Raw genomic sequence first — 15,467 nt, 5'->3', positions numbered from 1 at the left:
TGGTTCAACCACACCACATTTATAGAACACCCAGGATTACAATGAATGTGCCAACCATGTCAACCCGAAGACGCTTGCCCAGAAGACCAGGTGTCTGAGGTTTCAGCAATGCACCAGAACTCATGGTAGTGAATGTCCTCTACACCAACGTCCTTCCCGGGTTTCACAGAAAATCGGCACTTGTTCTTGCACCTAGTAATTCCATAGTACTGTCCGTAGGCCAGGCATGGTGGTACGCATCTGCATTCCAAGTCCTGAGGAAGTGGAGGCCGGAGGATCAGGAATACAAGGTCATCTTCTGCCATATAGTGAGTTCAAGACCAGCCTGGGCTACATAAGATGCTTTATCAAAAGATTTAAAACCATCAAAGGAAAAGAAAAATGTGTATAATTAGCATAGCAAGTGTGTGATCTCATGGGGTTTGGTGCTTAGAACTGGTTTAAGTTAAATTTATTTCAGTAATTCACAAAATACCACAGATGGTGTTCAGATGGGAAGTGACATCAAATTGGGCTGGGTGGGGCCAGGCATGTCTATGGGGGCACCTTAACCCTTTCAGGAGGAGTATGGGCATGGCTGGTTCTAGAAGGAGCTGTGGTGACAAGAGGGCCATTGCAGTAGTCCCTATAGACTATGGTCTCTACCAGTTTGGAGTCCAAGATATAGGGAGACTTTTTCTAGCCCCATTTCCCTCCCTATCTTTTGAATCTATTGGGTTTTTTGAGACAGGATTTCTCTCTATAACAGCCCTGGCTGTCCTGGAACTTACTCTGTAGATCAGGCTGGCCTTGAACTCACAGAGATCCTCTTACCTCTGCCTCCTAAGTGCTGGGATTAAAGGCATGCACCACACCCACATTGGGTTTGATTTTTAATATGCAAAGATAAACACTGGAGTCTATGATACTGGCTGCCTGCCTTTCATGCTCAGCCATGTCATCAGTGAAGGCAGGGCAGGGCCCTTTTATAGGGCCCCTGAGTAATGGTTTTGCTTCTCCCTTCCTCTATATTCGTGGGCAGCAGCTGGCACGGGAGGCAAGAAAGGAGCTTGTGTGATGGCTGGTGTACAGAGGTGGTCTTCGTCTTGAGGACTCTCCTTCCTGGGCTACAAGGGCAGGTTCAAAGTGGTTACAACCTTGAGCTGTGGAAGCACCTAGGTGTCACAGGGGGATGGGGGCCAAGGGAGGACAGAGGGGGAAATCTTCCAGGAAAGAAACAAAGTCCCCACTGGCCTGGGAATTGAGTTGGAAGTTTCAGCTGAGATCCAAGTAAGGCACAAACAATATGGAAGGTCCTGGTGTCCTGGCAGCTGTCTTCTGGAAATGTCACCTTTTAGGGCAAGCCACACTTGTAGTGGGAACTTCCAGGCACTCGCCTGTGTGTGGCTGAATGCTTGGTCATACATCTGGCTGGCTAAGTGGGCATCCTGACCCTCAGGAAAAGTAGTCCTGCTGGCTGTGATCGCCAGGGATGGTAGTAAAAGCACTAACAGCCGAGCGGCTTCAGACACTCCAGTCACACACCCCCTGCATTCTGAGCAGCCTCACTCAGACTGTCTCAAGGTTCCCGGGCCAGCAGCCAAAGCTGTTGGGACTTCTGCTCCACCTCCTCTGGTGACACCCCTGTATGTCTCTGGGACATACAGGGCCTTTCTCTTTTTCTTCTTCTAAGCCACTGAAGTGTCCTGACTCCTAGACTCTGCTTGGAGGTGGCAGGAGTAGGAGTGGGGAGGGGAGAAAAAACAAAACAAAACAAAACAAACCTCTCCACCTTACTGCTCAGCAGCTGGAAAATTGTTGTCATCTGCTCTGCCTTCCATTTGCCGGGAGTGGGAAAAATGTGGAAAATTTGGGAAAAGAAATTTCAGTCCTTCACATAATGCTTCTTTCTCTCAGGGCCTGGTAGCCCTGCCTGTCCCTCTGGGCTCAGTCTCCTTTGCTCAGGGGCCTTTGCCTTTGTTTTCTAGAGTTTGGAACGCCTTTGGTTGAGGACTGGGGCTGGCCTGGGCTGGGAGGCTGGAGTCCAACCCCTGAGCTCTGGGCAGGTTGAGCTGGGGTTGAGGTTGGGGCTGGGTTGGGACTCAGGGCTGGGCTGGAGGGGAAGCCACTGTGATGTCATTCAAGAGCTGCATAGCTGCAGGATGATAAGTGAAGCCCAGGGGACCCAGCTGGCTGGGATTACAGACAGAGTTTGATCCCACTGACTTCCTACAAGCCAGAGTGAGCCTGAGCCGAGAGGGGGAGAGAGCGAGCTAGAGGAGAGAGAGGGAGGGAGTAGTGTGTGTGTGTGTGTGTGTGTGTGTGTGTGTGTGTGTGTGTGTGTGTAGGGCCAGTTAGCACTGGCTCCTCCCACCCCTGACAGTCCCAGGGAGCCCGAGGAGGACACTCAGCCTGAGAACTGTAGCCGGGCAGGAAATTACTTGAAACTTGAAGCAGAGGGGACAAATCAGAGTGTTCCCACAGCCTTTCTCCTGCTCTGTTCAGAGGGTAAGTGCAGCTGTGTTGCTGTCCCCTATGTGTCCCTGTGTGGGCTTCTGCTGGACTTGGGCTGGGCGCTTTCTGCCTGGAGCTCAGTGTCCCTCAGACCTGATACTGGGAGGATTTGAGGCTGTGCAGTGCCTCTGAGTGCACTGGGATATGCTTGTGTCAACCTCGTTTGGTGTCCCGTCCCAGAGGTGCTCTCTGGGTCATGCTATGGCTGCAGCTTTTGGTAGAAGGGTAGCTGGGTGGAGGAGCATGGTGGATCTGAGTGGTCTCGTTTCTCTGGGCAATGGTTCATCTTGAGTGGAAATGGGATGGGTGGGGAGAAAGTCATAGGCGTCCACCATAGGTGGCTTGGGAAGTATTTGGAACATTCCCTTATTTTGTAGACAAACTGTGGGTCCCCAGGGCTGACTCTCAGGCTCCCTCCCATTCACGGATTTCTCCCCAACTTCATCGGCAGGGCTCTTGGCCACTCTGCTGTTTCTCCAGCCAGGGCTCTCTGAGTGCCCAGGCAGCATCCTGGCCTGGCAGAGAACTTGGTAGCTATTTTTACCATCCTGAATGTGCCCGGACTATCTGGTGCTTGGATAGGCGAGGGTGGGGAGTGGGTGGGCCAGGCTCTGGTTATAGCACCAGGCTGGGGAGTCAGGTGCCAGATGTGCTGGGCTCCTTGGGCCAGGAAAATTCACATTTGTGCCGTATGCACAGGCTGATGTGTGATCCGGATAGGTCATTTGCCTTCTAGGTAGGGTCCCTGCTCGGTAGGATATGAAATGAAGGTAACAGTCACCATCTCCCACTTCTTCCCTCTGGGGGACATGGCATGAATCCACTTAGGACAGTTTGTGGGAACAGTACCTCAGGTCCTCCCTAAGTACCTGAGGGGCCATGTTTGTCACCATCACTGTACTGGACCTTATACATCATATTGCCTTGAAGTTACTGGTTTCCTATCATAGCCAGACAGCTGTCCCCCCTCTTCTTCCTCCCAGGTGCCAGTTTTCTAGCCATCTCCTTGAACTATCATAGAGTCAGGAGCACTGCACATGGAGCCAGGTGTCAGTTTGATGTGTCTTTGCTGAGTGACCTTCGGCTCCCTGGAGCCCCCAAGCAACACTGTCAGCCTATAAAGTTGGGAACGGATCCCTCTGGGCCTCTCAGCTCTAAAAGCTCAAGACTTTTAAAATGGCTCCTTTTCACTCAGTTGACCTTGAGTCCCTCCAGGTCTCAGTTCAGCTGCCACTAGTTGAGAGCACTGGGGCTGGACAGTTTTTCTTGTCCAAGTTGACTTCCCTGCCTTAATGGCCAGAAGTCCAGATGTACTGTCCCACCTCCACCCACTCTTTCTTTTTCTTCAGCAGGAGGGGACAACACCCTGCCCTTCCTGGATCCATGGAGGTGGGTTTGTGTGTAACACTGGTGAGATTGCTCACACAGAGGACTGAACTTGACCTGTGGGGAGACCATGGCAATCCCAATCTTGTCCCCTCTTGTTTGATGTCTATAAACATGAAGGGTTCTTTCAGATGTGTGCTGTTCAGGGTGATAAAAAGACAGAGGTCTCTTTTGCCACACCCAGGTTCATCTGCTCTCTGCCTATGGGAAACTGAGACCCTTAGCTTGTCTATATTACACCAGCAGACGGTGTCACTCAGCAAAGACACATCAAACTGACACTTGGCTACATGTGCAGTGCTCCTGACTCTATGATAATTCAAGGAGATGGCTAGAAAAGTGGCAAATGACCAGCAGACGGCTTTCCATGTGGACCTAGATCCCGTGAGTGGTGTGTACCTCCTTTTTCCAGTTTCCCAGGCTGTGTCCCCTCTGTGCTTCCCTTCAGAGGTTGGGTGTGGCCCAATTTCAACCTCTCATTCTGTGACCCCAGAGGATGCTCATTCCCCTGTAGAAATTCCCAGAGTTCTCTGCAGCCTGAGTTGATGCCCTCCTAGATGGCTGTAGATGAGAAGTGACCCCAGGTAGAATCGAGGCTGGCCACTGAGCCTAAGAGGTCCTGTCACCCAGGCCAAGCTATCTCAGAAGCCCCTGGAGTTCCTGGGCCATTGGCAGTGCTTCTCTTTGGCCTTGTATGTCCTCCTGTGGGTTGAAGTTGTTAGGGTGCTCTGGGGAGGAAGCCTCTGGGTCCCCCCAAGACTTGCATTCTATCAGTGTGGTCTCCTACTTCTGCATTGAGCTCAGATTCTTCACACTAGTCTTGAGTGCTGGGCATTCTAGAAATAGCACCCTAACTTTTAGATGAACATGTCCTTTAATTTTTTAAAAAAAATTTGTATGCGTTGATGTTTTGCCTGCGTGTACGTCTGTGCGAGGGTGTCAGGATTAAGACAGTTGTGAGCTTCCATGTGGGTGCTGGGAATTGAATCTGGGTCCTCTGGAAGAACAGCCAGTGCTCTTAACTGCTGAGTGGTCCCTCCAGCCCTTAGATGAACATGTCTTAACTTGGGGCCCATAGATGAACCCCAAGTGCTCCAAGACACTCATTTATTCCTCAACTTGTAGGCAAAATGCATGCACATAAAAAATATTCTAGAGGGGCTGGAGAGTTGGCTCAGTGGTTAAGAACACTAACAGCTCTTCCAGAGGATTCAGGTTCAATTCCCAGCACCTACATTGAAGCTCACAACTGTCTGTAACTCCAAGATATGACACCCTCAAGCAGACATACATGCAGGTAAAACAACAATGCACATAAAATAAAAATAAATAATTAAAAAATGTTCTAGAATTTCATCAGATATCCTGAGATGTCCTTGGCCTAGGAAAGTTATTGTCCCTTGGCCTGTAGTGTGACTAGGGAGGCCCATGGGCTAGGCTCTGCCTAAGTCAGTTTACAAGGACTTGACCAGTGCTGTGAAATAGGATGAATCCCTACCATATGGACACACACACACACACACACACACACACACACACACACACACACACACACACACACACGGGTGGCTTGTGGTCCACCTAGAACCCCTAATTGTCTACTGGGTGGTATGAAGAAGACACTCGGTGAATGGCAGGACTATCACAAGCTTTTGGGGTTACATTGAACTCCAAGAGGCTCCATTCATATAGACCATATGGTGTCCGGCACTATCTGGGCACCAGGGCTAGAGGCCTTTCCTTGGGAAATACTCTTGGGAAGACAGGCACAATTGTCAGTAACAGTTGTGCAGTGTGTGGTGAACTCACAGAGCAGATGAGTTCCAGGGGCAGTGGAAATGGCCTATCCTATGGGAGGCTCCAAAGAAGTTGCCCCTGGGTCTGAAGGAGGAGAACAGAGGTTTGTGCCAGTGGGGTTGGGAGCCTCAGGAACAGGGCGAGGAAGGGCCCTTTCAGGAGGAGGAACAGCATGTCCTGCTCGCCAAAGAAGAGCACGGAAATAGCCTAATGAGAAAAGAGTGGAGAGTGTGTGGGGCAGCAAAGAACAGGCTTCAGAAGGCAGGCAGGCCGAGCCAGAAGATAAAAAGATCTGGTGTGTCCATCAGGAAGGTTGGGCTTCACCCTCAGGGGAGGGGAGCTGTTGGAAGAGAGAAAGCAGAGGAAGGAGAGAGGGGAGCATGGCATGCTTGTGTGTGCCAGGCCTCGCTCCGAGAGCTTAGCTCTTGAATGATACCACTCAGCAAACCTTTGAGTAAGCGTCCAGACCCTCATGTGCACCTTGGAGGCCGCTCCAAAGTGGCCTAAGTAGTCGATGCAAGCTGACTAGGCCATTTTCAGGTGGGAGCTGCTTTTCTGAGTGAAGGGTGTGCCTGGTGTGGGGGTTGGGGGACATACTTTCCCTCTGTATCCTTGTCAGAACCACATCTCTGTGGCCCTCCTGGTAGCTGCCATTCCCATCTGCTGGCTATCGCATGCTCCTTCTTCCTTGCCTCAGCCCTAATCTCCAGCATCTCTGTGGCTGGCCCAGAGTCTATGGAGAAAGGTGGAACACGGCCTAAGCTTGCTGTCCCAGCCGCCTCAGCTTCACTTTGCACCACTGCTCGTCTATCTCCCAGTCACACACCACCTTTAACCTCCCAGTGTCACTTTTCTTTCTTAAGACTCAGTCTTAATGTGTAGCCCAGACTAGCCCCAAACTAGTCATCCTCCTGCCTCAGCTACCTGAGCGTTGGGATTAGAGGCCTGTACTATCATATCACACTGTGCCTCTAGCATTACTTTTAAGGAGCACAGAGACCCTAACACACATACAAACTCTCTCTCTCTCTCTCTCTCTCTCTCTCTCTCTCTCTCTCTCTCCCTCCCTCCCTCCCTCCCTCCCCTCCCTCCCTCCTCCCTCTCTCCCTCCCTCCAGACTGCCAGTGTCCAGGGTGGGCACAGTGTGTCTTCCACATGGCATTGCATTGATTTCCTTGCCCACCGGGTGGGTGGTCATCTCTGCTCCGGGTAATGTATTCCAACGAACCGTTATTTGTTTGACATGGACCCAAAGGACTTTTTATCACTCAGGGCCCCATTCTGAAGCCCTTCATAAATCATTCACTCTCCCATACACACCTGCTGGCTGCTCAGGTTAGGTTTCTCCTCTGGGAGTTCTTCCTTACAAAGTGGGTGCCTTTCTCAGAGCCAGTCTGGCCAGCGTCTCAATCTCTGCATGGCTGCCTGTCTGTCCTGATGTCTCTACGGGCAACATTTCCCTGCTCCACATTCGGATCCAAATCTCAGATCCCAAAGTTACAAATAGCATGTTTACAGAGCAAGGCTCAGCCCCAGCTCTGGCCTCCCAGGGAGAATCCTTCAGATGGGCCCTGGGATCTGCATTCTTGGTAATTCCTGGAAAAGTCCTGAGCATCAGAATTAAACAAAAACAAAAACAACAACAAAAAAACTTTAGCACCTTCCACTCCTTTTCTCCTATTGGGTGTGTCAGATGGACGTGCCTTGCCTCATTTGTGTACTGGCCTGTGGAGGTACTGTTGCTAGTGTTTGGCATACCTCCGCTTAGGGTGCTGCTGGGAGGGAGCCCCAGCGCGTGGGTCCATATCCAAATCAGTTGGGGATTTTCCTCAGATCCTTCCAAAACCATGACTCGCCCATCTGGATGCCTGCCCTGGTGGAGCAAGGGCCCCTTGTTGCATGCAACCAAACAGCATCCAGGGCTGAGTTCCTCTCCCAGTGGCTGCTGGAAGGAACAGACAGTCAGATGAAGCGAGTGGGGCCTTGGTTCCACTGTGGACTTGTCAATTTCCTAGAAAAATGGACAGGGTACAGCCCGTGACAGAAGAGGATACCCAGCCAGCCTACTCTGAGGCCTAAGGGCTTGCTGCCCGGGATTGATGGCAATCTGGGTGTCTGACGTTGCTAATCTATTATGTTGTCACTTGGCCAGGACCCATGACCCCTCCCAGCTAGACCCTTCTTCTATACCAGACCTCTCCGAGTCATGGCCGTCTTCCCTTTTCAGGGGGCTTTGCATGAAATGCTGGTGTTGGCTGCTAGGCTTGGATGAGCTGAGCCTGGTGACTCCTCAGCTTGTGAACCTTAGATACCCCTCCCCCAGCCCCTCACAGGCCCCTCTCTTCTCCCTGCCGCTTTGTCCCACTCCTATCCTCTGGTGTCTGCCTTTCTCTTTTGCCCTTCCTGCTTTGATGGATTGAAACCAGCCTTGTGTTCCGGCTTCTTGTGGTCCCGCTAAATAGGTTTTAATGTGACTGTGGTGGGAAGAGGGAGCCAGAGAATGTGTGCCCTGGCGTGGGGGGCTGGAGGCACTGACCCCGGTGTCCCGAAGAGGAGGAGGGTAAGAGTGTTCCTCAGGTCGGGTATTGCTCATTGGGGCATCAGTTGAGCCCCGCTGGGGCCTGGACAGGCCTGCATGCCCTTGATTTTGTCCTTGTTACAAGGTAAAGGACCATTCAATGAAGGTACTATGATAGCTCGGAGGGCGTGGCCACTGTGGCCAGCAGAAGGCAGCCAGGGGCAACTAGCCCCTTCCTGGAGGACAGCAAGAGATGTTTGCCTTTGTATTTCACAAGCAGTATTTAATTAAATAATTTACACCTCTTCGATTTTCAGTGGCTTGGCAGTTGCTATTCCAGACGTTGCTGAGAACAATAGCCCAAGCGAGATGCGTTCGTTACATGGCAGAACAAGTTTAATATTGACATTTTCAAAATCAATGCAGAGTGAAGACTGGCCAAGAGGGGAAAGGAGGAGCCAGGAGGGGTCAGGGGGTCAGGTGCTGAGAATCAGCCTGCGCGATCCTGTGTGTATTGGGGAATGATCTTCTTTTCCAGACTCCTGGGTAGATTCTGGGATGGTCTTGGATGCTCTCAGATCTGATCATCACCAGTGGTTCTCATGGCCGCTGTAACAGAGTGAAGAAGCTGCAGGGTGGGGCAGGTGGAGCTGTGTAGAGCCCAAGAGGAGCCCCCCTTAGGGCTACAGTGGCCTCTCTGTTTTGTTGCCTGTGTGGAGGGTCTGCAGCTGCCTAGGCTCAGAGGAGGGAAGGCAACCCTTCCTGTCCGCTGGCCCAAGGGACCCACCCTCCAGAGAACACTTCACAAATCTCTGTGGATGACAGCCCTTGGTTTTGGTATTTGTCCTTGCCGGAAAGCTGCCAGTAAATAGGCAACCAGTTCTCATAGAGACAGGGCCAGAGGGAGGCCTCCTGTCCTATACTTTACTCTTCTGGAGATAACGGCAAGGAAAACATAGAGGCAGCTATGCTGGGCCCATCCAAGTCTCTAGAAGTCTGGTGGCACTCTCAGGCCATAGTCCTGGGAGCCGTGGCTGTCAGGCACAACGTGCAGCTGTGTCACTTAGGGCTGGTTGCTTGTGTAGATCCTAAAGTCTCAGTGGAAACTGAGGCTAGAGGTGTAACTTTATGCCCCTGGGGAGCAGGTGTGGAAGTTTGGAATCTATTGTCTGGCCAGCATCTCTGAGAGCTCTTGAGTGACGTGTGGTGGCCTGTGACGTGTGGGCCCTCTCTCACACAGGAGCACTGCTGGAGGCATTCCTGTTTTGTGGTCGTATGGTCACTTGTTTTGGGCCATAATTTTCTGTATGAGGGTTTGTTTTCAGTGGCTTGCTTTGCGCCTGAGGGATAATTCTTGGGTGCACCAAGATCATTTGTGCTTTTTGAAGTGTTTGCGGCTTTAAGTTTAAATATTTATTTTGGATTATTCCTGCCTTTTGTGTGTTTATTCTCTCTCTCTCTCTCTCTCTCTCTCTCTCTCTCTCTCTCTCTCTCTCTCTTCGTGTGTGTGTGTGTGTGTGTGTGTGTGTGTGTGTGTATGTGTGTGTGTGTGTGTGTGTGTGTGTATGTGTAATGTAATGTAATGTAATGTAAGAAAAAAGTTGTGGAATCCAGATTTTTAAAGTAAATTAGTTCTCACTGAGAGCTTTCACAGATACCACATATTTGAAAATGGTTTCCTTTGCTTATCTTTGCCTCTGTTTCTCCATCTTACCTAGAAGCACAATAACAGGTCTTGCAAAACTGCATGTGTGAAGTGCCTAGGGACATGTCTGGGATCCTTCATTCTAGCAGTGACTGGTGTTTGGACATGTAAACAGACCCTGCTTTCCCACTGTGCTTCTCTGCTCTCTGTGTGGACACATCTTGCTGTGTCTGACTGACTGGTTTCTGTGGCATATGTATTTCTCATGGTTCTTGTGTGTCCTGCTTTGTGTATCACTGGAGGGTCCTGGCTGGAGTGGGTGCAGCCTTTGGGAAGTGTCTTTTCCCCTGATACCTAGGGTCTGGGTTGGAGAGTCAGGAAAGGAGGTATGTGGGGGTGGGGGTGGGAGCGCTGGAGCTGGTCTGCTGACTCCGTAGGGTGTGAAGTCATTGAACTGCCTGGACAGGGGCGGGGCAGCCCTGGTTTCTGAGTCAGTCCTCTGGCCCCAAGCCACTCAGCACTCACTTTTTCCTATCAGAGAAAGTGTTGCTCTTGGGGGGTCCCCAGTGCTGTCTGCAGACAAAAGGACACCCCTAAGACTTCATACCTACCTAAGATGTTTCCACTACTGCTCTGGCCTGGCCCTAGCACTGCCCATAATCTCCCTTGCTCTACTCCATAGTAGTTTGGCCTGGGAACTGCTGGAGCACCAGTGTCCAACGTTCCCATTTGGGGAGCTGCAGGGATCTGAGTGCCTGTTTAGGAGAGCCTCCTGCAGTCCCACTCTGACTTGCCTTCCCTTCCTTAGAGTCCTATGTGTCCTGAGTTAAGCCTGCTGGTGACGGACTAAGGGTCCACAAGAATAGAACAGTGCTCTGGGAGAAATATGGAGAAACTTCTGGAAATGTGACAGTAGGAGGGAAGAATGACATTGTCTGAACTGTTCTGGCAAATTCTTTGTATTGAGCTAAACTACACTGTGGAAGGCTAGGGCTGGTTTGTCTTAGCTTTAACTTTGACTTCAGCCTCTTTGCCCAGCCCAGCACTGAGCATGCCTGGATCCTTCCCAGTCCCCTGGGGACTGCCCAGATCCCCTCTATGAAGGGAATGCTTGGGTCTATATATTTATACCTCTATATCCTACAGCCCCCCTCTGGGACTCTTCTTGGCTCCTCTGCTTGAAAGCTGTCTTTAGGGGAGGTCTGGGTCTCCATACTTAAAACCCCTGTGTTTGTGTTTGAAGTAATGCCTTGTCTCCTGGCCCTGCTGCCTCTAGCCCAGGGCAGGACTCCTAGGAATGAAAGCAGATGAAACTTCCTGAAGTGGGTACTGTAGGGGCTGAGTAGGCTCCGGATGTCCCCTTTCAGTAATTAATGGTGTTCATTGTAACAGAGGTCATGGCTCCCAGTGCATCTGTCTTACCATAGGGTGTTGGCTCATTCAGTTGGAAGTGTCTTGGGTTCAGTGAATAGGGGTTGTCTTAGACAATTCAGCATGATTCTGTTACTGTCTTCATATTATTATTATTATTGTGTGTGTGTGTGTGTGTGTGTGTGTGTGTGTGTGTGTGTACATGGAGGCCAGAGGTCAACATTGAGTGTCCAGCATCTTTCACTGGACCTGTAGCTTGCTGATTCAATTTGGCTAAACTGCTTGACCCAGGGATTTATCTATTTTTTTTTTTAATGTTAGTGCTGAGGATTGAACTCAGCTCCTCATTCTTGTGCAGAAAGTGCTTTCCTGGCTGAGCCATCTCCTTAGCCCTCATATTCAAAAGAAGGTTGCTGAGGCCCGCGGAGTAATCCGTGCTGTTCTGTTTTGGAAGCTGGTGATGTACCACAGCTAGACACTTACCAGGCCCAGCCTGAACAGCTTACACTGTACCTTGCTTGCAGCTGAGTGCAACTGGGGGCTCTTTCCCCCAAGAGCTTGGTCAGGGGGGGCTGGTATATTTCCCCTTTGCTATCCTCAGGGTAGTGAGAAGAGGTTGGGATTCAAGGGATGGGAGCCTTTAGCTCCTTTTGCAGGGGATATCACTGATGAATGTGACTGCCTTTTGCTGACATCTGCTGTCTGCTGTTTCTCTTGCTGTCCTTGCAGAAGTGGTGGGTCACACTCAAGGGCCACTGGATGGGAGTCTGTATGCCAAAGTGAAGAAGAAAGATTCCCTGAATGGCAGCTCTGGGCCTGTCACTACCACACGGCCTGCCCTGTCAGCCACTCCCAACCACGTGGAGCACACACTGTCTGTGAGCAGCGACTCTGGCAACTCCACAGCCTCCACCAAGACAGACAAGACCGATGAGCCTGTTTCTGGGGTTACCACTGCTCCTGCTGCCCTGAGTCCCCAGGAGAAGAAGGAGCTCGATCGCCTGCTAAGCGGCTTTGGTGTAGATAGAGAGAAGCAAGGCGCCATGTACCGGGCTCAGCAGCTCAGGTCCCACCCAGCTGGGGGCCCAACTGTGTCCTCCCCTGGCCGCCACGTGGTCCCAGCCCAGGTTCATGTCAATGGTGGGGCTCTGGCATCGGAACGGGAGACTGACATTCTGGATGATGAGCTGCCCATCCAGGATGGGCAGAGTGGGGGCAGCATGGGCACGCTGTCCTCCCTGGATGGGGTCACTAACACCAGCGAAAGTGGATACCCAGAGACCATGTCCCCACTGACTAATGGTCTGGACAAGCCCTATTCCACAGAACCTATGCTCAATGGTGGAGGCTACACTTATGAGTCTGCCAACCGGATGGTGCCTGTCCACAGCAGTCACTCAGCCCCCATTCGCCCTTCCTACTCTGCTCAGGAGGGTTTAGCTGGCTACCAGCGTGAGGGACCCCACCCAGCCTGGTCACAACAAGTGACTAGCACCCACTGCGGCTATGACCCCAGTGGTCTTTTCCGATCCCAGTCCTTTCCAGATGTGGAGCCCCAGCTGCCCCAAGCTCCAGCCCGTGGGGGCAGCAGCCGAGAGGCTGTGCAGAGGGGGCTGAATTCATGGCAGCAGCAGCAGCCTCACCCACCTCCCCGCCAGCAGGAAAGAGCTCCACTACAGAGTCTTACCAGCAGCAAGCCTAGCCCCCAGCTATCAGCAGAAACCCCTATACCTGCTCTCCCAGAGTTCCCAAGGGCAGCCTCCCAGAAGGAGATTGAGCAGTCCATTGAAGCCCTCAATATGTTGATGCTGGACCTGGAGCCAGCTTCAGCGGCTGCCCCTCTTCATAAGTCCCAGAGTGTCCCTGGGGCCTGGCCAGGGGCTTCCCCACTTGCCTCCCAGCCCCTCTTGGGCTCTTCCCGCCAGTCCCACCCACTGACCCAGTCCCGATCTGGCTATATCCCTAGTGGGCATTCCCTGGGAACCCCGGAGCTGGTCTCTTCTGGCAGGTCTTACTCACCTTACGATTATCAGCTCCATCCAGCTGGATCCAACCAAAGTTTCTGTCCCAAGAGTCCATCCTCTTCCACCTTCCTTCCAAGCCCCCATAGCTCTGCGGGTCCTCAGGAGCCCCCGGCCTCTCTCCCTGGTCTCATCACTCAGCCTCAGCTCCCACCAAAGGAAACTACTTCAGACCCCTCACGAACTCCAGAGGAAGAGCCGCTGAACCTGGAAGGGCTGGTAGCCCACCGGGTAGCAGGTAACAGCCTTGGAGACCATGAGACCTGGGAAACCTCTCCCCATTTCCCCATCCCCTCCCCTGTTTGGTCTCTGTGGTCTCTTGTGGGGAGAGCTGGGTGCAGCATAGGTTAGGGACCTTTGAAAGCACTGTTTCAGCCTGGGGAGATCTTGGGAACGTTCACTCAGTCATCCATTCCTGTATAGGTCATCTATTAGGCACTAAGCCAGGCATTGGGACCCCATGCCTGTCCCTAGGGAGTTTGCAGTTTGGTCAGGGAATAATAGGTACATAGATGGCTCTAACAGAGGACAAATTGTGCAGTGGCAGAGCAGAACCAAGGTCCCAGTACAAAGCTTACCACCTAAGGCAATCAGGGAAGGCTTTGTGGAGGCGGTGACTTAGGGGGGTAGATGCTTTAGGCAGAGAGGAGACTCTGTAACTGCTAAAATGTTCATGGTACTCACAGTTCAGGGCCTTGGGACAGTAGCAGAAGGCTAGAGGGAGGATTTTAGATGTTGTTTAGATGTTATTTCCCTCGGAGTTCATCCCAGGAAGACTGTGAGAGTACCCTGAAATAGTAGGACTGTCTGATGTTACCATCATAGTGACTTAATGAGGCTTGTGAGGCTAAGGTCTTCCTAGTTCAACTGTTCTGTTCTTGCTTTGACCTACTCTGTATGGGTGACTCAAGAGAGAGATCTGCAGAGTAACTGCTTGAAGGAAAGGCCAAGAAAGAGCCAGGGTCAGGGGCATGTTGGGAGGGACAAGCATGGAATACCCTAACCCACAGCCCCAGTTTGTGATGCCTCCCCTGGCAGTCAAAGTGGGTGGGAAATCCTGCACCCAACAAAATGGTTGTCTTGGTTGTGAGGTGAAGCCCAGCTAGGAGTAGCCCAGGGACTGTGGTGGTGAGGTGAGTCTTGTGCCCAGTCCCTCTGCTGACAGGGTGGGGTCTCTTGGGAAGAAGCGGAAGCCAGGCAGCTGGCTCTGCCCTCCGTTCCTTTTCCTAAATTTAGGGGCAGCTGAGTCACCATGCCAGCTGCAAGGCAGGAGGAGACGCCCTCCCTGGGAAGGATGGATGTAGGTTTGGGGAAGCAGTTCAGCTGACCGTTGGCTCTGAGGCTGGTCCCAAGGCTGGGATGAGGGTATGAAGATCCTGCTCCTGAACTTCAGAGACCCCCCACCCTTGGCTCTACTCTCTGGCAGCTTACAGTGGGCCACAATAGAAATATTTATACCATAAAAAGTGACCATGGCCGGGCAGTGGTGGCAAATGCTTTTAATCCCAGCTCTCTAGGGGCACAGGCAGGTATCTGTGAGTTTGAGGCCAGCCTAGTCTACAGTTCTAAGACAGCCCTGGTTGATAAACAGAGAAACCCTGTCTGGAAAAATGAAAAAAAAAAAAAAGCAAAAACAGAACCAAAATGTGGCTGTTGGGGCCTTGGCTCCCTGGAGGGCTGTCCTTTCAGAGCTTTACCTGAGCCTCAAGGCCCTGGCCCTGTATGTAGCTCTGTGACTCTGGTGCAAAATACACAGTGTGGTGGTCCAGATGGGGCACCTGACTGTGGCCAGCCTCTTGCTCACTCTGTCAGTTGGAACTGTCCCCTACCAGTTTTACTTCAGAAAGAGGAGGGGCCCCCTGAGTTCCCCCAGTGTATCATTCTCCTCCAATGTTTTAGAGTGGTGGCAGGGTGCCGAAGAACAGTGACACCCCAGTGAAATGATGAACAGACCCAGGGCACTTCTAGATGAATGGGGCAGATGAATTTTCTTCCCCGTGTGGAACCTTGTCCTATAGCTTGCTAATGGCCTGGGAGGAGGGCGGTCATGGAGCAGGGTCTCCATTCAGGTTTTCTCTCCTCCCAGCTTCCAAAGGTTTCACTGTCAACTTCTGTATTCTGTAGCCACTCAGGTGTTGGCTGCCATGAAGTCACAGGGAAGAGTAAGAATATCGTTGGCACCATGTCTCTGTTCCCTTGTTACCAATCTCCATCGAATACAAGCAACTCAGCCAGG

At 51.8% G+C, this 15,467-nt stretch overlaps 1 protein-coding gene across 8 annotated transcripts in view; it reads left to right on the top strand.

Moving 5' to 3' along the window:
* Positions 1–15,467, top strand: part of Tns1 (tensin 1) — a 162,503-nt gene that overhangs the window by 105,166 nt on the left and 41,870 nt on the right. For all 8 annotated transcript variants that reach the window (XM_035441023.1, XM_035441029.1, XM_035441028.1 and 5 more), the window contains one exon: positions 11,940–13,469. In XM_035441023.1, the coding sequence (XP_035296914.1) occupies positions 11,940–13,469 (1,530 nt within the window). The remainder of the gene's footprint in view (positions 1–11,939; positions 13,470–15,467) is intronic.

The sequence above is a fragment of the Cricetulus griseus genome, chromosome 2, assembly GCF_003668045.3.
Source record: "Cricetulus griseus strain 17A/GY chromosome 2, alternate assembly CriGri-PICRH-1.0, whole genome shotgun sequence".
Classification (NCBI taxonomy): Eukaryota; Metazoa; Chordata; class Mammalia; order Rodentia; family Cricetidae; genus Cricetulus; species Cricetulus griseus.
This window is presented reverse-complemented; position numbering and strand designations above follow the sequence as displayed.